General features: G+C 41.9%; 1 protein-coding gene and 1 long non-coding RNA gene across 2 annotated transcripts in view; one reads left to right on the plus strand and one right to left on the minus strand.

Moving 5' to 3' along the window:
- The window catches only part of LOC139750861 (uncharacterized), a 67,454-nt gene extending 48,355 nt beyond the window's left edge, over positions 1–19,099 (plus strand). The window contains exon 5 of the long non-coding RNA XR_011713239.1: positions 18,962–19,099. This is a non-coding gene — a long non-coding RNA (uncharacterized lncRNA). The remainder of the gene's footprint in view (positions 1–18,961) is intronic.
- LOC139750852 (uncharacterized) overlaps positions 1–22,034 on the minus strand; it is a 31,227-nt gene that overhangs the window by 4,064 nt on the left and 5,129 nt on the right. The window contains exons 2-4 of the mRNA XM_071665649.1: positions 18,922–19,551; positions 18,420–18,624; positions 13,960–14,111 (exon numbers count right to left, since the gene is read on the minus strand). Of these exons, the coding sequence (XP_071521750.1) occupies positions 13,960–14,111; positions 18,420–18,624; positions 18,922–19,551 (987 nt within the window). The remainder of the gene's footprint in view (positions 1–13,959; positions 14,112–18,419; positions 18,625–18,921; positions 19,552–22,034) is intronic.

Consider the following 22,034-nt stretch of genomic DNA (forward strand, 5'->3'; position numbering starts at 1 on the left):
ATTCCTGGTAAATTATATGGGAGGGTATTGATTGAGAGGGTGAAGGCATGTACAGAGCATCAGATTGGGGAAGAACAGTGCGGTTTCAGAAGTGGTAGAGGATGTGTGGATCAGGTGTTTGCTTTGAAGAATGTATGTGAGAAATACTTAGAAAAGCAAATGGATTTGTATGTAGCATTTATGGAGCTGGAGAAGGCATATGATAGAGTTGATAGAGATGCTCTGTGGAAGGTATTAAGAATATATGGTGTGGGAGGCAAGTTGTTAGAAGCAGTGAAAAGTTTTTATCGAGGATGTAAGGCATGTGTACGTGTAGGAAGAGAGGAAAGTGATTGGTTCTCAGTGAATGTAGGTTTGCGGCAGGGGTGTGTGATGTCTCCATGGTTGTTTAATTTGTTTATGGATGGGGTTGTAAGGGAGGTAAATGCAAGAGTCCTGGAAAGAGGGGCAAGTATGAAGTCTGTTGGGGATGAGAGAGCTTGGGAAGTGAGTCAGTTGTTGTTCGCTGATGATACAGCGCTGGTGGCTGATTCATGTGAGAAACTGCAGAAGCTGGTGACTGAGTTTGGTAAAGTGTGTGGAAGAAGAAAGTTGAGAGTAAATGTGAATAAGAGCAAGGTTATTAGGTACAGTAGGGGTGAGGGTCAAGTCAATTGGGAGGTGAGTTTGAATGGAGAAAAACTGGAGGAAGTGAAGTGTTTTAGATATCTGGGAGTGGATCTGTCAGCGGATGGAACCATGGAAGCGGAAGTGGATCATAGGGTGGGGGAGGGGGCGAAAATTTTGGGAGCCTTGAAAAATGTGTGGAAGTCGAGAACATTATCTCGGAAAGCAAAAATGGGTATGTTTGAGGGAATAGTGGTTCCAACAATGTTGTATGGTTGCGAGGCGTGGGCTATGGATAGAGATGTGCGCAGGAGGATGGATGTGCTGGAAATGAGATGTTTGAGGACAATGTGTGGTGTGAGGTGGTTTGATCGAGTAAGTAACGTAAGGGTAAGAGAGATGTGTGGAAATAAAAAGAGCGTGGTTGAGAGAGCAGAAGAGGGTGTTTTGAAATGGTTTGGGCACATGGAGAGAATGAGTGAGGAGAGATTGACCAAGAGGATATATGTGTCGGAGGTGGAGGGAACTAGGAGAAGAGGGAGACCAAATTGGAGGTGGAAAGATGGAGTGAAAAAGATTTTGTGTGATCGGGGCCTGAACATGCAGGAGGGTGAAAGGAGGGCAAGAAATAGAGTGAATTGGAGTCATGTGGTATACAGGGGTTGACGTGCTGTCAGTGGATTGAAGCAAGGCATGTGAAGCGTCTGGGGTAAACCATGGAAAGCTGTGTAGGTATGTATATTTGCGTGTGTGGACGTGTATATGTACATGTGTATGGGGGGGGGGGGGGGGTTGGGCCATTTCTTTCGTCTGTTTCCTTGCGCTACCTCGCAAACGCGGGAGACAGCGACAAAGTATAAAAAAAAAAAAAAAAAAAAAAAAAAGGAAACTATAAACGTTAGCATTACAGAGTCCTAATCACTGAGCCACTTGGTTTAGTGCAAGTAATACTTGTCTTCTGAACTTCATTGATTTAGTCCAAACAGTTCAATGACATCATCTTAAGATGAGTGATTTGACCTTTTGATTTGAACGTCTTCCCCACCTGTAAGTTCCGTCAACTTAACCTCTCAAGTTCAGTGAGAACTGAACTGTTAATTTCACAAAACTTAAAAAACTTTTTTTTCAATCAATTAGAATATATATATATATATATATATATATATATATATATATATATATATATATATATATATATATATATATATATTTTTTTTTTTTTTTTTCTTTTTTGCTTCGTCGCTGTCTCCCGCGTTTGCGAGGTAGCGCAAGGAAACAGGCGAAAGAAATGGCCCAACCCACCCCCATACACATGTATATACATACACGTCCACACACGCAAATATACATACCTACACAGCTTTCCATGGTTTACCCCAGACGCTTCACATGCCCTGATTCAATTCACTGACAGCACGTCAACCCCGGTATACCACATCGATCCAATTCACTCTATTCCTTGCCCTCCTTTCACCCTCCTGCATGTTCAGGCCCCGATCACACAAAATCTTTTTCACTCCATCTCTCCACCTCCAATTTGGTCTCCCACTTCTCCTCGTTCCCTCCACCTCCGACACATATATCCTCTTGGTCAATCTTTCCTCACTCATTCTCTCCATGTGCCCAAACCATTTCAAAACGCCCTCTTCTGCTCTCTCAACCACGCTCTTTTTATTTCCCTTACGTTACTTACTCGATCAAACCACCTCACACCACACATTGTCCTCAAACATCTCATTTCCAGCACATCCACCCTCCTTCGCACAACTCTATCCATAGCCCACGCCTCGCAACCATACAACATTGTTGGAACCACTATTCCTTCAAACATACCCATTTTTGCTTTCCGAGATAATGTTCTCGACTTCCACACATTCTTCAAGGCTCCCAGGATTTTCGCCCCCTCCCCCACCCTATGATTCACTTCCGCTTCCATGGTTCCATCCGCTGCCAGATCCACTCCCAGATATCTAAAACACTTTACTTCCTCCAGTTTTTCTCCATTCAAACTTACCTCCCAATTGACTTGACCCTCAACCCTACTGTACCTAATAACCTTGCTCTTATTCACGTTTACTCTTAACTTTCTTCTTTCACACTTTTTACCAAACTCAGTCACCAGCTTCTGCAGTTTCTCACATGAATCAGCCACCAGCGCTGTATCATCAGCGAACAACAACTGACTCACTTCCCAAGCTCTCTCATCCACAACAGACTTCATACTTGCCCCTCTTTCCAAAACTCTTGCATTCACCTCCCTAACAACCCCATCCATAAACAAATTAAACAACCATGGAGACATCACACACCCCTGCCGCAAACCTACATTTACTGAGAACCAATCACTTTCCTCTCTTCCTACACGTACACATGCCTTACATCCTCGATAAAAACTTTTCACTGCTTCTAACAACTTGCCTCCCACACCATATATTCTTAATACCTTCCACAGAGCATCTCTATCAACTCTATCATATGCCTTCTCCAGATCCATAAATGCTGCATACAAATCCATTTGCTTTTCTAAGTATTTCTCACATACATTCTTCAAAGCAAACACCTGATCCACACATCCTCTACCACTTCTGAAACCACACTGCTCTTCCCCAATCTGATGCTCTGTACATGCCTTCACCCTCTCAGTCAATACCCTCCCATATAATTTCCCTGGAATACTCAACAAACTTATACCTCTGAAATTTGAGCACTCACTCTTATCCCCTTTGCCTTTGTACAATGGCACTATGCACGCATTCCGCCAATCCTCAGGCACCTCACCATGAGTCATACATACATTAAATAACCTTACCAACCAGTCAATAATACAGTCACCCCCTTTTTTTAATAAATTCCACTGCAATACCATCCAAACCTGCTGCCTTGCCGGCTTTCATCTTCCGCAAAGCTTTTACTACCTCTTATCAGTTTACCAAATCATTTTCCCTAACCCTCTCACTTTGCACACCACCTCGACCAAAACACCCTATATCTGCCACTCTATCATCAAACACATTTAACAAACCTTCAAAATACTCACTCCATCTCCTTCTCACATCATCACTACTTGTTATCACCTCCCCATTTGCGCCCTTCACTGAAGTTCCCATTTGCTCCCTTGTCTTACGCACTTTATTTACCTCCTTCCAGAACATCTTTTTATCCTCCCTAAAATTTAATGATACTCTCTCACCCCAACTCTCATTTGCCCTCTTTTTCACCTCTTGCACCTTTCTCTTGACCTCCTGTCTCTTTCTTTTATACATCTCCCACCCAATTGCATTTTTCCCTGCAAAAATCGTCCAAATGCCTCTCTCTTCTCTTTCACTAATAATCTTACTTCTTCATCCCACCACTCACTACCCTTTCTAATCAACCCACCTCTCACTCTTCTCATGCCACAAGCATCTTTTGCGCAATCCATCACTGATTCCCTAAATACATCCCATTCCTCCCCCACTCCCCTTATTTCCATTGTTCTCACCTTTTTCCATTCTGTACTCAGTCTCTCCTGGTACTTCCTCACACAAGTCTCCTTCCCAAGCTCACTTACTCTCACCACCCTGTTCACCCCAACATTCACTCTTCTTTTCTGAAAACCCATACAAATCTTTACCTTAACCTCCACAAGATAATGATCAGACATCCCTCCAGTTGCACCTCTCAGCACATTAACATCCAAAAGTCTCTTTCGCGCGCCTGTCAATTAACACGTAATCCAATAACTCTCTCTGGCCATCTCTCCTACTTACATACGTATACTTATGTATATCTCGCTTTTTAAACCAGGTATTCCCAATCACCAGTCCTTTTTCAGCACATAAATCTACAAGCTCTTCACCATTTCCATTTACAATACTGAACACCCCATGTATACCAATTATTCCCTCAACTGCCACATTACTCACCTTTGCATTCAAATCACCCATCACTATAACCCGGTCTCGTGCATCAAAACCACTAACACACTCATTCAGCTGCTCCCAAAACATTTTTTTTTTCTTTTCAAATTATTCGCCATTTCCCGCGTTAGCGAGGTAGCGTTTAGAACACAGGACTGGGCCTTTGAGGGAATATCCTCACCTGGCCCCCTTCTCTGTTCCTTCTTTTGGGAAAAAAAAAAAAAACGAGAGGGGAGGATTTCCAGCCCCCCGCTCCCTCCCCTTTTAGTCGCCTTCTACGACACGCAGGGAATACGTGGGAAGTATTCTTTCTCCCCTATTCCCAGGGATAATATATATATATATATATATATATATATATATATATATATATATATATATATATATATATATATATATATATATATATACATACTCAAGAGAAAAGAGAGTGCATCCACAATACAGTTTTCCTGTCTGTCTCCCCAGAGCTGACACCATATTCAGAGGTAACATGCTTACGAGATCCGGTCATTGTGCTCAGGGGATTAGCTATAGTTTACAGGCGTTGTTGACACACTGCATAAAGGTGGCTGTAAAGTTAAAGGGGATGGATATGAGAGATCTGGGTTGGTGTGTTGCAGGTGGAAACATCGTCCTTTTGTCCTGCATCCAGGCCGGGATGGTGGGATGTGAGCCGTTCAGCTCAACGAAAGGTTTGCAACGGATTATTTTTTATCTATCAGTTTGTTAGTCTGTGATACGCTTCCTGACCAGGCCCTTCTTTGATTAAGGAACATGTAATATATATATATATATATATATATATATATATATATATATATATATATATATATATATATATACATATATATTGGAAAGGATCACAATTTTGCGCGTGATCAAGATATTCGTATGAGTCCACGGGGAAAATGAAACACGAAAAGTTCCCAAGTGCACTTTCGTGTAATAATCACATCATCAGGGGAGACACAAGAGAGAAATATAACAGTCAGTTGATATACATCGAAGAGACGAAGCTAGGACGCCATTTGGACAATTACATATTTACCAAATGGCGTCCTAGCTTCTTCTCTTCGATGTATATCAACTGACTGTTATATTTCTCTCTTGTGTCTCCCCTGCTGATGTGATTATTACACGAAAGTGCACTTGGGAACTTTTCGTGTTTCATTTTCCCCGTGGACTCATACGAATATATATATATATATATATATATATATATATATATATATATATATATATATATATATATATATATATATTTTTTTTTTTTTTTTTTTTTTTTTTTATACTTTGTCGCTGTCTCCCGCGTTTGCGAGGTAGCGCAAGGAAACAGACGAAAGAAATGGCCCAACCCCCCCCATACACATGTACATACACACGTCCACACACGCAATATACATACCTACACAGCTTTCCATGGTTTACCCCAGACGCTTCACATGCCTTGATTCAATCCACTGACAGCACGTCAACCCCTGTATACCACATCGCTCCAATTCACTCTATTCCTTGCCCTCCTTTCACCCTCCTGCATGTTCAGGCCCCGATCACACAAAATCCTTTTCACTCCATCTTTCCACCTCCAATTTGGTCTCCCTCTTCTCCTCGTTCCCTCCACCTCCGACACATATATCCTCTTGGTCAATCTTTCCTCACTCATTCTCTCCATGTGCCCAAACCACTTCAAAACACCCTCTTCTGCTCTCTCAACCACGCTCTTTTTATTTCCACACATCCCTCTTACCCTTACGTTACTTACTCGATCAAACCACCTCGCACCACACATTGTCCTCAAACATCTCATTTCCAGCACATCCATCCTCCTGCGCACAACTCTATCCATAGCCCACGCCTCGCAACCATACAACATTGTTGGAACCACTATTCCTTCAAACATACCCATTTTTGCTTTCCGGGATAATGTTCTCGACTTCCACACATTTTTCAAGGCTCCCAAAATTTTCGCCCCCTCCCCCACCCTATGATCCACTTCCGCTTCCATGGTTCCATCCGCTGACAGATCCACTCCCAGATATCTAAAACACTTCACTTCCTCCAGCCTCTCACCATTCAAACTCACCTCCCAGTTGACTTGACCCTCAACCCTACTGTACCTAATAACCTTGCTCTTATTGACATTTACTCTTAACTTTCTTCTTCCACACACTTTACCAAACTCCGTCACCAGCTTCTGCAGTTTCTCACATGAATCAGCCACCAGCGCTGTATCATCAGCGAACAACAACTGACTCACTTCCCAAGCTCTCTCATCCCCAACAGACTTCATACTTGCCCCTCTTTCCAAAACTCTTGCATTTACCTCCCTAACAACCCCATCCATAAACAAATTAAACAACCATGGAGACATCACACACCCCTGCCGCAAACCTACATTCACTGAGAACCAATCACTTTCCTCTCTTCCTACACGTACACATGCCTTACATCCTCGATAAAAACTTTTCACTGCTTCTAACAACTTGCCTCCCACACCATATATTCTTAATACCTTCCACAGAGCATCTCTATCAACTCTATCATATGCCTTCTCCAGATCCATAAATGCTACATACAAATCCATTTGCTTTTCTAAGTATTTCTCACATACATTCTTCAAAGCAAACACCTGATCCACACATCCTCTACCACTTCTGAAACCACACTGCTCTTCCCCAATCTGATGCTCTGTACATGCCTTCACCCTCTCAATCAATACCCTCCCATATAATTTACCAGGAATACTCAACAAACTTATACCTCTGTAATTTGAGCACTCACTCTTATCCCCTTTGCCTTTGTACAATGGCACTATGCAAGCATTCCGCCAATCCTCAGGCACCTCACCATGAGTCATACATACATTAAATAACCTTACCAACCAGTCAACAATACAGTCACCCCCTTTTTTAATAAATTCCACTGCAATACCATCCAAACCTGCTGCCTTGCCGGCTTTCATCTTCCGCAAAGCTTTTACTACCTCTTCTCTGTTTACCAAATCATTTTCCCTAACCCTCTCACTTTGCACACCACCTCGACCCAAACACCCTATATCTGCCACTCTGTCATCAGACACATTCAACAAACCTTCAAAATACTCATTCCATCTCCTTCTCACATCACCACTACTTGTTATCACCTCCCCATTTACGCCCTTTACTGAAGTTCCCATTTGCTCCCTTGTCTTACGCACCCTATTTACCTCCTTCCAGAACATCTTTTTATTCTCCCTAAAATTTACTGATAGTCTCTCACCCCAACTCTCATTTGCCCTTTTTTTCACCTCTTGCACCTTTCTCTTGACCTCCTGTCTCTTTCTTTTATACTTCTCCCACTCAATTGCATTTTTTCCCTGCAAAAATCGTCCAAATGCCTCTCTCTTCTCTTTCACTAATACTCTTACTTCTTCATCCCACCACTCACTACCCTTTCTAAACAGCCCACCTCCCACTCTTCTCATGCCACAAGCATCTTTTGCGCAATCCATCACTGATTCCCTAAATACATCCCATTCCTCCCCCACTCCCCTTACTTCCATTGTTCTCACCTTTTTCCATTCTGTACACAGTCTCTCCTGATACTTCTTCACACAGGTCTCCTTCCCAAGCTCACTTACTCTCACCACCTTCTTCACCCCAACATTCACTCTTCTTTTCTGAAAACCCATACTAATCTTCACCTTAGCCTCCACAAGATAATGATCAGACATCCCTCCAGTTGCACCTCTCAGCACATTGACATCCAAAAGTCTCTCTTTCGCACGCCTGTCCATTAACACGTAATCCAATAACGCTCTCTGGCCATCTCTCCTACTTACATAAGTATACTTATGTATATCTCGCTTTTTAAACCAGGTATTCCCAATCATCAGTCCTTTTTCAGCACATAAATCTACAAGCTCTTCACCATTTCCATTTACAACACTGAACACCCCATGCATACCAATTATTCCCTCAACTGCCACATTACTCACCTTTGCATTCAAATCACCCATCACTATAACCCGGTCTCGTGCATCAAAACCGCTAACACACTCATTTAGCTGCTCCCAAAACACTTGCCTCTCATGATCTTTCTTCTCATGCCCAGGTGCATATGCACCAATAATCACCCACCTCTCTCCATCAACTTTCAATTTTACCCATATTAATCGAGAATTTACTTTCTTACATTCTATGACATACTCCCACAACTCCTGTTTCAGGAGTATTGCTACTCCTTCCCTTGCTCTTGTCCTCTCACTAACCCCTGACTTCACTCCCCAGACATTTCCAAACCACTCTTCCCCTTTACCCTTGAGCTTCGTTTCACTCAGAGCCAAAACATCCAGGTTCCTTTCCTCAAACATACTACCTATCTCTCCTTTTTTCACATCTTCGTTACATCCACACACATTTAGGCACCCCACTCTGAGCCTTCGAGGAGGATGAGCACTCCCCGCGTGACTCCTTCTTCTGTTTCCCATATATATATATATATATATATATATATATATATATATATATATATATATATATATATATATATATATATATATATATTTCCCTGGGGATAGGGGAGAAAGAATACTTCCCACGTATTCCCTGCGTGTCGTAGAAGGCGACTAAAAGGGAAGGGAGCGGGGGGCTGGAAATCCTCCCCTCTCATTTTTTTTTTCTCCAAAAGAAGGAAGAGAGAAGGGAGCCAGGTGATGATATTCCCTCAAAGGCCCAGTCCTCTGTTCTCAACGCTACCTCGCTAATGCGGGAAATGGCGAATAGTATGAATATATATATATATATATATATATATATATATATATATATATATATATATATATATATATATATATATATATATATTCTTTCTTTCAAACTATTCGCCATTTCCCGCATTAGCGAGGTAGCATTAAGAACAGAGGACTGGGCCTTTGAGGGAATACCCTCACCTGGCCCAATTCTCTGTTCCTTCTTTTGGAAAATTAAAAAAAAAACGAGAGGGGAGGATTTCCAGCCCCCCGCTCCCTCCCCTTTTAGTCGCCTTCTACGACACGCAGGGAATACGTGGGAAGTATTCTTTCTCCCCTATCCCCAGGGATATATATATATATATATATATATATATATATATATATATATATATATATATATATATATATAATGTAAGAAAGTAAATTCTCGATTAATATGGGTAAAACTGAAAGTTGATGGAGAGAGGTGGGTGATTATTGGTGCATATGCACCTGGGCATGAGAAGAAAGATCATGAGAGGCAAGTGTTTTGGGAGCAGCTGAATGAGTGTGTTAGTGGTTTTGATGCACGAGACCGGGTTATAGTGATGGGTGATTTGAATGCAAAGGTGAGTAATGTGGCAGTTGAGGGAATAATTGGTATACATGGGGTGTTCAGTGTTGTAAATGGAAATGGTGAAGAGCTTGTAGATTTATGTGCTGAAAAAGGACTGATGATTGGGAATACCTGGTTTAAAAAGCGAGATATACATAAGTATACTTATGTAAGTAGGAGAGATGGCCAGAGAGCGTTATTGGATTACGTGTTAATTGACAGGCGTGCGAAAGAGAGACTTTTGGATATATATATATATATATATATATATATATATATATATATATATATATATATATATATATATATATATATATATATATATTATCCCTGGGGATAGGGGATTAAGAATACTTCCCACGTATTCCCTGCGTGTCGTAGAAGGCAACTAAAAGGGGAGGGAGCGGGGGGCTGGAAATCCTCCCCTCTCGTTTTTTTTTTTTAATTTTCCAAAAGAAGGAACAGAGGGGGCCAGGTGAGGATATTCCGAAAAAGGCCCAGTCCTCTGTTCTTAACGCTACCTCGCTAATGCGGGAAATGGCGAATAGTTTGAAAAAAAAAAAATATATATGTATTTTTTTTCATACTAATCGCCATCTCCCGAAATGGCGAGGTGGCGTTAAGAACAGAAGACTGAGCCTTTGAGGGAAATCCTCACTTGGCCCACTTCTCTGTTCCTCCTGGAAAATTAAAAACGAGAGGAGAGAATTTCCAGCCCCCCGCTCCCTCCCCATATATATATATATATATATATATATATATATATATATATATATATATATATATATATATATATATATATATATATATTTCTGATTTAGCCGAGACGAAAAGAGCAACTGAATGCCATAATCAAAGTCATCCCATTAACGTTATATATATACGTATAAACCCAAGCCTAAGCTAAGTACCCAATTTATAGACCAACTCCTGTAGCGCAACTAACATTAAGTTGGCCTAACCAGGATTCGAACCTATGAGCTCGACCCAGGGCGGCCAGGGATTGCGTTACGGTCAGCAACGTTCACCGCAACATCACCGCAACAAGTAGTGATGAAGTGAGAAGATGGAGTGAGTATTTTGAAGGATTGTTGAATGTATTTGTTGATAGAGTAGCAGATAAAGGGTGTTTTGGTCGAGGTGAATGTTTTGGTAAGCAGAGAAGAGGCAGTGAAAGCTTTGCAGAAGATGAAAGCCAGCAAGTGCAGTGTAATTGATAAAAAAAAAAAGGGGGTAACTGTGCTTTTGATTGGTTGGTAAGGATATGGTTGGTATGGATCATGGTGAAGTGCCTGAGGATTGGCGGAATGCACGCATAGTGCCATTGTACAAAGGCAGAGGGGATAAAGGTGAGTGTAAGTTACACAGGCATAAGTCTATTGAGTATTCCTGGGAAAATATATGGGGGGGGGGGGTATTGATTGAGAAGGTAAAGACATGTACAGAGCATCAGGTTGGGGAAGAGCAGTGTGGATTCATATGTGGTAGAAGGTGTGTGGATCTGGTGTTTGCTTGGAAGAATGTATGTGAGAAACACTTTGAAAACATGGATTTATATGTAGCCTTATGGATCTGGAAAAAGCATATCATAGGCTTGATTGAGATGCTTTGTGGAAGGTTTCAAGATTATATGGTGTGGGATGTAAGTTGCTGCAAGCAGTGAAAAGTTTTTATCGAGGATGTAAGGCATGTGTACAAGTAGGAAGAGAGGAGTCATTGGTTCTCAGTGAATGTCGATTTGCAGCAGGGGTGCGTGATGTCTCCATGGTTGTTTAATATGTTTATGAATGGGATAGTTGGGGAGGTGGATGCTAGAGTTTTGGAAAGAGGGGCAAGTATGCAGTCTGTTGTGGATGAGAGAGCCTAGTGAGGCAGTTGTTATTCACCGACGATACATCGCTGGTGGCTGATTCGGGTGAGAAACTGCAGAGATTGGTGACTGAATTTGGAAAGTGTGTGAAAGAAGTTGAGAGTAAATGTGAATAAGAACAAGGTTATTGGGTTCAGTAGGGTCGAGGGACAAGTTAATTGGAATGTAAGTTTGAATGGAGAAAAACAGGAGGAAGTGAAGTGTTTTAGATATCAGGGTGTGGAGTTACCAGCGGATGGACCATGGAAGCGGAAGTGAGTCGCAGGGTGGGGAAGGGGGCGAAGGGTCTGGGACGATATATATATATATATATATATATATATATATATATATATATATATATATATATAGCAGTGAAAAGTTTTTATCGAGGATGTAAGGCATGTGTACGTGTAGGAAGAGAGGAAAGTGATTGGTTCTCAGTGAATGTAGGTTTGCGGCAGGGGTGTGTGATGTCTCCATGGTTGTTTAATTTGTTTATGGATGGGGTTGTTAGGGAGGTGAATGCAAGAGTTTTGGAAAGAGGGGCAAGTATGAAGTCTGTTGGGGATGAGAGAGCTTGGGAAGTGAGTCAGTTGTTGTTCGCTGATGATACAGCGCTGGTGGCTGATTCATGTGAGAAACTGCAGAAGCTGGTGACGGAGTTTGGTAAAGTGTGTGAAAGAAGAAAGTTAAGAGTAAATGTGAATAAGAGCAAGGTTATTAGGTACAGTAGGGTTGAGGGTCAATTCAATTGGGAGGTGAGTTTGAATGGAGAAAAACTGGAGGAAGTAAAGTGTTTTAGATATCTGGGAGTGGATCTGGCAGCGGATGGAACCATGGAAGCGGAAGTGGATCATAGGATGGGGGAGGGGGCGAAAATTCTGGGAGCCTTGAAGAATGTGTGAAGTCGAGAACATTATCTCGGAAAGCAAAAATGGGTATGTTTGAAGGAATAGTGGTTCCAACAATGTTGTATGGTTGCGAGGCGTGGGATATGGATAGAGTTGTGCGCAGGAGGATGGATGTGCTGGAAATGAGATGTTTGAGGACAATGTGTGGTGTGAGGTGGTTTGATCGAGTAAGTAACGTAAGGGTAAGAGAGATGTGTGGAAATAAAAAGAGCGTGGTTGAGAGAGCAGAAGAGGGTGTTTTGAAATGGTTTGGTCACATGGAGAGAATGAGTGAGGAAAGATTGACCAAGAGGATATATGTGTCGGAGGTGGAGGGAACGAGGAGAAGAGGGAGACCAAATTGGAGGTGGAAAGATGGAGTGAAAAAGATTTTGTGTGATCGGGGCCTGAACATGCAGGAGGGTGAAAGGAGGGCAAAGAATAGAGTGAATTGGAGCGATGTGGTATACCGGGGTTGACGTGCTGTCAGTGGATTGAATCAAGGCATGTGTATGGGGGTGGGTTGGGCCATTTCTTTCGTCTGTTTCCTTGCGCTACCTCGCAAACGCGGGAGACAGCGACAAAAAAAAAAAAAAAAAAAAAAATATATATATATATATATATATATATATATATATATATATATATATATATATATATATATATATATGTATATATATATATATATATATATATATATATATATATATATATATATATATATATATAGATAGATAGATAGATAGATAGATAAATAGATAGATATATGGATATCGAAGAAAATGTGTAAGCAGGCCTCGCATTCAAACTGAATACGGTAAGACCACTTGCAAGGTCACCTCTGGTGGGGCTGTATCATTGTCAGCGGACGAAGTACAGGGCCGTCTGGCCGCAAGGGACCTTCCCCTGCATCCACATGGAGCGCAGCCTCGAAGCTACGGAATCGCCATAATATTTTATATTTTTTACCGTTGGAAGTTACAGTCACGAACTAAAGTCCACATCAAGGCCGTGCCCTGATTGAATTACAGAGAAGTTAATGAAGGATGAAAATAGAAGAGACAATCGAAAGTATTTACGAATTTTGGAGGAAATGAACAATCTGTCTTTTGAAATGTTCCAGGTGTAAAGTGCTACATATAGGGAAAATGTTCATAACCAGTGGATAACTACCATAGCCAATAGGCAAATGTCATAACCGGTGGGCAAATGTTATAATCAGCAAGCAAAAGACATAACCAGTGAAAAAATGATAGATCATAATGAGCAAATGTCACAGGTAATGGGGAAATGTCATAACCAGTTGGTAAATGTCATAATCAGAAGGTAAACTTCGTAACCAGTGGGCAAATGTCATAACACTGAAGGTAGAGGAGACTCACCTTGCCCAGTGAGAGCCACTGACGGACGGCGTCCACCTCCCGCTGCAGGATGGGCGAGTCAGTATCCCTCACCAGGTACCGCTCCACCAGCGTGTCACCCATCACGGCGAACCGCCAATTTTGCCCGTTCGATCGACTCACGTCTCCCAGAGCTGATGGTCGAGACAGAGATCGAGCGAGACAATGAGAGACGTAGATGCCAGCAAACATTGGTCGAATATCAAACAGAATGACGATAAGATTCAAAAGTCACGAGAAATGTATGAATTTGAGAAGCTCACAGGGAGCGAGTGACTCAGCAAGATGTAGATCAAAGAAAGCATTATAACAGGATATACAGAGCACGCACAGTTAGGGGCCTCAGCGTACAGCGGCCATTGAAATATTCGGGCGTTAAATACGCTTCACAGACAAATTCCGTTTTCATCTATTTTGCGTTCTTTAACATGTTTTACCAGGCTAGAGATAGGTTAAGACTGCCGGGCGGCTTCATACCAGTGGTATGCAACAAAGTTCACAAAAACGCTCCTTGTCTCAGAATATTCGTAATCGCTAACTCATCTTAGGTTTTCGATCCTGACGATGATTGGTGCTTCGGAATACGAACTGGGACGGCTGCTTCGATTCCCCGAAGATTTGTGCTCTGTCTCCATGACAGCAGCTAACTCCATCGTTTTTCTGCCAATAGTGTGTTTTACATTTCATTACTGTCTACCCCACAATCAAAGGAGACTCCCTGTCATCCGTCTATGTGCCCACAAGTCCAAGTATTCCGTAGCTTAAGTTCTGAACGATCAGGTTTTGTATAAACACTGTGCATACTGTTCAGGTACGAAGCTAGCCAATTTTTTCGTCCCGACTTAGTAAGGTTTATTCTCTCTCTCTCTCTCTCTCTCTCTCTCTCTCTCTCTCTCTCTCTCTCTCTCTCTCTCTCTCTCTCTCTCTGTATATGTATACACAGGTTAGTTGGGTTACAAGTTTTTGGAGGAAGTGAAATGTTTTTAAATGTCTGGGGGTGGACATGGCAGAGAATGGAACCATGGAAGCGGAAGTGAGTCATAGGGTGGAGGAGGGGGACGAAAGTTCTGGGACCGATGAAGAATGTGTGGAAAGACAACGTTATCTCTGAGAGCAAAAATGTGTATGTAGGGTGGATGTGTTGGAAGTGAAATGTTTGTAGACAATATGTGGTGTGAGATGGTTTGATCGAGTAAGTAATGACAGGGTTAGAGAGATGTGTGGTAAGAAAAAGAGTGTGGTTGAGAGAGCAGAAGAGGGTGTGCTGAAGTGGTTTGGACATATTGAGAGAACAAGCAAGGAAATGCTGACAAAGAGGATATATCTGTCAGAAGAGGAGGGAACAAGGAGAATGGGGAGACCAAATTGGAGATGGAAGGATGAAGTGAAAAGGATTTTGAGCGATAGGGGCCTGAACAATCTGGAGGATGAAAGCCATGCACATGATAGAGTGAATTGGAACGATGTGGTGTTCTGGGGTCGACTTGCTGTTAGCGGACTAAACCAGGGCATGTGAAGCGTCCGAGGTAAACCATGGATAGGTCCGTGGGGCCTGATTATGGATAGGGAGTAGTAGTTTCGGTGCGTTATACATGAAAGCTAGAGAATGGATGTAAGCAGATGTGAAATATGAAGGGATATTAGCTCTTCAGTAGGAGTTCAGATGATTGAAACTTCACAATGAACAACATGTTTCAGGGAGGAAATCCTTATCATCAGCTGTAAACAATTCGCAAACTTTCATATCCCAGCACATGCACATGCCAGAGTAGAAACTGCCCTCGTCGTTAAAGGGAAAGTGGAGGAAGGGTGGGTGCCTTGTGGTTAAAGAGGGTTATGCGAGGGTGGTAGGCCTGGATAGCGAGATGTATGTTCAATTACTCACTCTTCCTATACTATCTTATCTTGATAATTCTTTCATAATGATTTAGTTGGTAAAGTTACCTGGGGTTGGGTTAAAGTTATTGATATTAGCATTTAAGACAGATTTAGTGAAATAAAGGGTAGTATTATCTGATGAGGGGTACAATGTCACTGGGTATTTAAGGTCTTCATGGTGATCGTTTTCTTGCCAGTGTTTAGCAATAGCACTTCTGTGGTCACCTCTGCGTACTGAAAGACTGTGGCGATAGCATCTCTCGGTTTTTGTTTAATGGCGTATACACTGAGTGTAGAATGGCCAAAGGTGATAGTAAACGAAGGTAGGGGAGTGGGTGAGGAATGGGAGATATTTAGGGAAGCAATACTAGCAAGTGCGAGAGAAGCTTGTGGCATACGTGTGGAGGGAGGTGGGCAGGTAAGAAAGGTTAGTGAGTGGTTGGGATTACGAAGTAAAGTTGCTAGCTTAAGAGAAAAGAGAGGTATATGAGCGATACTTTAAAGGAAGGAGTACAAATAATTGGGAGATGCATAAGAGAAAGCAGCAGGAGGTCAAGAGGAAGGAGCAAGGCTTGAAAAAGAGAGCAAATGAGAGTTAGTGTGAGCAGGTATCAGTAAAACTCAGGGAGAATGATTTTTTGGAAAGAGTTTAATAGTGTGCGAAAAATAAGAGAACAAATGGGAACATCAGTGTAATGAGCAAATGCAGAAGTGATAAGAATTAGTGATGAAGTGAAGAGGAGATGGAGCGAGTATTTTGAAGGACTACTGAATGTGTTTGATGATAGGGTGGAAGCTGTAGAGTGTTTGAGTCGGAGTGGTATGCTGTGACTCATCGAGAGTGGTCTGGTGAAGAGAATAGAGGCAGTGAAGGCCCTAGGTAGCATGAAATGCGGCAAGGCGGCTGAAGTAGATGGTATTGCAGTTGAATTACTTAAGATCTGGAGAGTTGTTGATCAGTTAGGATTTTCATTTAATGTATGGAGCATGGTGGAGAGTGAGGATTGGCGTATTGCATGTATAGTGCAATAAAGATGAGGGTTCAAAGTCGAGAGGTACAAGTTTGTTGAGTGTACGTGGTAAGTTGCATGGGAGTGTAGTTACCGAGAGGTTGAAAGCATGTACAGAGCATCAAATTGTGGAGTAACGGTGTGGTTCCAGAAGTGGTGGAGGACGTGTGAATCATGTTCTAGAGAAAGCATATGATAGGGTTGATATAGAGGCTTTGTGGAAGGTTTTAAGAAGATATGGTGTGTGGGAGGAAAGGTGAGAGAGACGTAGTGAAGAGTTTTTAACAAGGGTGTAAGGAATATGTACGAGTAAGAAGAATGGGTTGTTCCAAGTGAAGGTTGGTCTGAGGCAGGGGTGTGTTCAAGTTGTTTTTGGATGGGGTGGTGATGGAGGTAAAAGCAAGAGTCTTAGAGAGAAGGGCGAGTATGCAGAGTGCAGGGGATGAGAAAGCCTTGGAATCGAGTCAGCTGTTGTTCGCCAATGATTCAGCACTGGTGGCAGATTCGACTGAGAAACTGCAGAAGCTGGTGACTAAGTTTGGGAGAGCGTGTGAGAGGAAGAGGTTGAAAGTGTTAATAAAAACAAGGTTATTTAATTTAGCAGGATAGAGGGACAGGATAGCTAAAGTGTGAGTTTGATTGAGAAAAAAATAAGTGGAAGTGAAGTATTTTAGATACCCAGGTGTAGTATAACAACAAATTAAACCTTAAAAGCGGAAGTGAGCCATAGCGTGGGTAAGGGGGCGAAGGTCCTGGGAGCACTGATGAATGTGTGACAAGAGAGTCAGTATCTGGAAGGGATAAATTGGGTATGTTTGAAGGTACTGTCGTGCCAACAATATCATATGGATGTCCCAAAATGTTGTATGGATGTCCCAACAATGTTATATGGATGTCCCAATAATGTTATATGGGTGCCCCAAAGTTATATGGGTTACCCAATGATATTATGTGGATGTCCTAACTATATTATATGGGTGTCCCAACAATGTCATATGAATGTCCCAACAATGTTATATGGGTGTCCCATCAGTTATATGGGTGTCCCAACAATGTTATATGGATGCGGAGTCCAGTAAAACACAACAAAACCAAGGCCTTTGATGTATGAAAGATTAGAATGTACTGAAGATGGCCATTGACCTCACCGTTTTAGGTCAGGTAGACCAGGATTAGGTTACTGGTCAAAAGCCAGTTATATAGTAAATACGTTTGTGGTGAGGAGGAAGGCGTGGTACTTTTCATGGATGAGGGTGTAGTAAAGGTGAAAGGGTACTGAGGATTTCCTTTGATCTGAACCTTAAGTTGCAGTGAAGATGCGTTGTACCTGACCAATAAGTTTTAGGTCTTAGGCCATTGTTACTGAAGGTGTAGTGAAATTACGTTTATTGAGGGTATAGTGAAGACGAGTTCGTCGAGGGTGAAGTGGAGTCTAGTGGTGGTGGTGGCAATGTCTCTCTCGGTAGTGAACATGATGGTGGGTGTTTGTGAGGAGGGAGACTTGGTCCATTCATTACAAATGTTGGCGTTTCAAGTTACAACAGCGAGTGTTACCGGGTAGTTGCCTGACGTTGCAGAAGTCGAGATGCGGGTATTCACAAGCCAGGGAGCAGACCCAGTCCTGGAGGTCGGGAGTGACGGGGTCTAGGTACACTCGTGCTGTCCATCCGGGGTATACTTGGCGCACTCGACCCACCACCTTCCTCACTCCATCGTAATACTCACTAGGATACTTCCCGTACACCGAGAAACTCACTACCTGTAGGGGATGTACAGATGATTCTCTGTCGTGGCATTTCAGTATTTTCACAGTATTTTCTTATCTTTTATATATGTTGTACATCACTAGGCTTTGTCGTCATTAACATTGCGGTATGTTATTCCACTACCGTATCGTCAGTATCACATTTACCCATCATTTAGGTGGTGAAAATATTTAGAGATCATCATACCTAAATATCAGTAGCTTGGCGGAGACAGAACCTTTTACTAACATACATGTGTCAAGAAAACATAGCCATTCATTCTTGCGTTAAATCCAAACTTTAAACCTCACCTTCTGTCCAGCACCTCTCAGTGTAGCTGTCTCTCCGCAGCTGGACACTCCGAGGGTGGACTTGATGTCACGCAGGAGTTCTTCAGTGGTCGAGTTCCTCGGGCAGGCTTGGATCAAGCGCGTCTGTATGACGCGGGTGCAATGGCAGGAGCCGACCGGGACTTGCGAGGAACACACGAACGTCCTCTTGGCTTCTGGTACGTTTACTATTTTCTTTGTAATCCTCTTGGCTTCTTGTACATTTACTATTTTCTTTCGTAGATGACCTATCTTTTGTTTACTTTGCTTCTTTCTACCAAGTCTGTTGTCCTTCGTCCGGATTCTGATGTGTCCCGAAGCTTCCTTAACTTTAGTCAGGAGTGTGGCATAGTTCATCTTGTAGAATTTGCCTCCTGCACTCTTGAATTTTGAGTCTGTTGTCAAATGTTTCTCGGCTTCCAAGAGATTTGAATCAGTAAATAGACTCTTTGGCTGCCTCTCTGAGCCATCCAAGGTTAACATACTACCCTTGGTGTCCAGGTAGGCCTGGGAGGGTATGATGTAGACTTTGAAGGGTGTAAAGAGGAGCGTAATCAGCAGAAGGAGAGAGATACCCAGAGCCACACGTCCGAGCTTGGCCCACCGCGCCATCTGTTAAGTAAACAAACAACGACAGTGTTGTTGAAGAAACCGTTTTATTCTCTTTTAATACTATATTTTTTCTCATTAACTTTCGTAGAACACTAGTTAGGGATATAGACTGATTCCAGAACTAATATTAAAGCATGACATAACTGTTAACAGTTAAAGATGTTCTTATTGTAAAATATGAATCGATACATTTTACTGAGACCATGTCTTTTATGCAAAAACTACATGGTGCTTATACTCTTGCCATTGATGCTACATCCTGTGGTGCCGAAACCGCAATCCCTACCACTGATACTACATGGTGCTGTGACAACGAACTCTGTTCTGAGGCTACGTTTTTTTGTGCTAAGACTACAACTTCTGCTGCTGAGACTATAGCCCCTGCAGTCGAGACTACAATTCCTGTTCTAGAGACTACGTCCCCTACAGCTGAGATTACAATCCCTGCTCTAGAGACTTCATCCTTTACAGCTGAGATTACAATTCCTGCTATTGAGACTACATCCCCAACAGGTGAGACTACAATCCCTGTTATTTAGATTATATCCCTTGACGTCATAATCGGAACCCTGAAATTACATACACTGCTTGTAAACACTATCCTGCTGCTACCATTGACACCCTTTCTGGTTGGCCTCCACACACCTTTTAGACCCTAGTAATAACTCTTGGATATTTCACATTGAGAACCGTGGAAACCAGTCCCGAATAATCATAGTGTTATAGAAAGCAGGCCTAAGGATTGTGTAGGGCATAAGAAAACCTTTGTAATTAATGTTTTGATATCTTTAAGAACATCGAAATTAAAAACATGATACGGGAGAAAATTAATCCTTGCTCAATATGAAAATTATTGTCTGCTTCCTTGGAAGGGAAAACGAAGTTTTTGCTTAGTTTCTTTTCATTTTTTTTTTTCTATCACTGATCACTCTAACCCTGAATTTTGACCAGATTCACCGAAGTCCAGTTTGTTTGAGGATTTAGTGAGGATATCCCTGGGGATAGGGGAAAAAAGAACGCTTCCCACGTATTTCCTGCGTGTCGTAGAAGGCGACTTAAAGGCTAAAGGGGAGGGGGGGGGGGGGCGGAAATCCTCCCCTCCCGTTTTTAATTTTTCAAAACAAGGAACAGAGAAGGGGGCCAAGTGCGGATATTCCCTCTAGGCTCAGTCCTCTGTTCTTAACGCTTCCTCGTTAATGCGGGAAAAAGGCGAATATGTATAAGAAAAAAGGTTTGTCGAGGATGAAGAAAAGATAGGTTCGTCGAGGTTGCGTAGATGTATTTGCCGAAAATTGATGTAATTTTTGTTTTTTTGTGAGAGTAGTGAATCTGCACTTAAAGGTATCTCCCTCCGTTGTGAACATTATAGTAGGTAATGGCAGCTTCGCCTACAAATGTTTATATTACTAATGATTTTTCCCCATTATAAATATTACGTCCATGATGTCAGTACATATAGAAACAATAAAATATAACAATATTGTAGATGTAATGGATTAGACAGGCTGTCAATCACTGGTGGGGTTGCGAGGGACGTGTGTAGGAGGTAAGTCATGGTGGCCATGAATGTTGCAAACTGCCCGCAGTCCACAGTCGATGTGTAAACCTCACTGTGTCACGCCAGCACTGCAAGCTACTCTTATTACGTAGTGTTTGTGAAGCACCTATACGCATAACTTACGATACACACTGAGTTGTATTGTAAATTAGGCTCTTTTCTGTTTGATTTTACTTAACGCGCCCTAAAGGTAACCAACGTAACCAAAGGTTAGTCTGATTTAGACGAACAAGCCTAGCCCACACGCATTCCACTCCAAAAATATCCTATACTGTTGCATGTTTCCCGATTGCAGCCTTGATGTATTTGTGGTGGACTGTATTTTACAATATATATATATATATATATATATATATATATATATATATATATATATATATATATATATATATATATATCACGGACATGAAATATTCTGGGCTGGCAGATCATTAGATTTATTTACCATGGGAATTCTTGGCCCTGGGACGCCTAATTTGTCATTATGATTTTACTGGAGTATTTTATAGTTATAATACGTTTATGCGGTAACTTGTTTATATCTCCCTTCCATAATTATTTTAACACCACAAATGACCAGTAGCTCTCTTAATGGAGGAAGGCATTAAATCTCAACATCTGTGGGTACTATTATACCGTCTCAAAATTCCTAAACGTTGAAAAAAAAAAATGGCTTTATATAGATTCAAAATACAGTTCACTGGACAGAATCACGTGTCCAAGAGGTAACAAATGACTCTTGAGAATGTGATTTACTGTAATAAGACAATTCTTGGGTTGCGGCGTAAGACAAGTGTGTCACGGACGCTTGTTTAAGCTCCTGTTGTCACTGATGGACACCTGAAATTGGAGGGTTGTGTTGGGTACCCGAGGGAGTTTGCTCGATGGTTTCCCCAGATTGTGTAACACAAGTTACTGCAATGAT

This window comes from Panulirus ornatus, chromosome 10, assembly GCF_036320965.1.
Source record: "Panulirus ornatus isolate Po-2019 chromosome 10, ASM3632096v1, whole genome shotgun sequence".
Taxonomy (NCBI): Eukaryota; Metazoa; Arthropoda; class Malacostraca; order Decapoda; family Palinuridae; genus Panulirus; species Panulirus ornatus.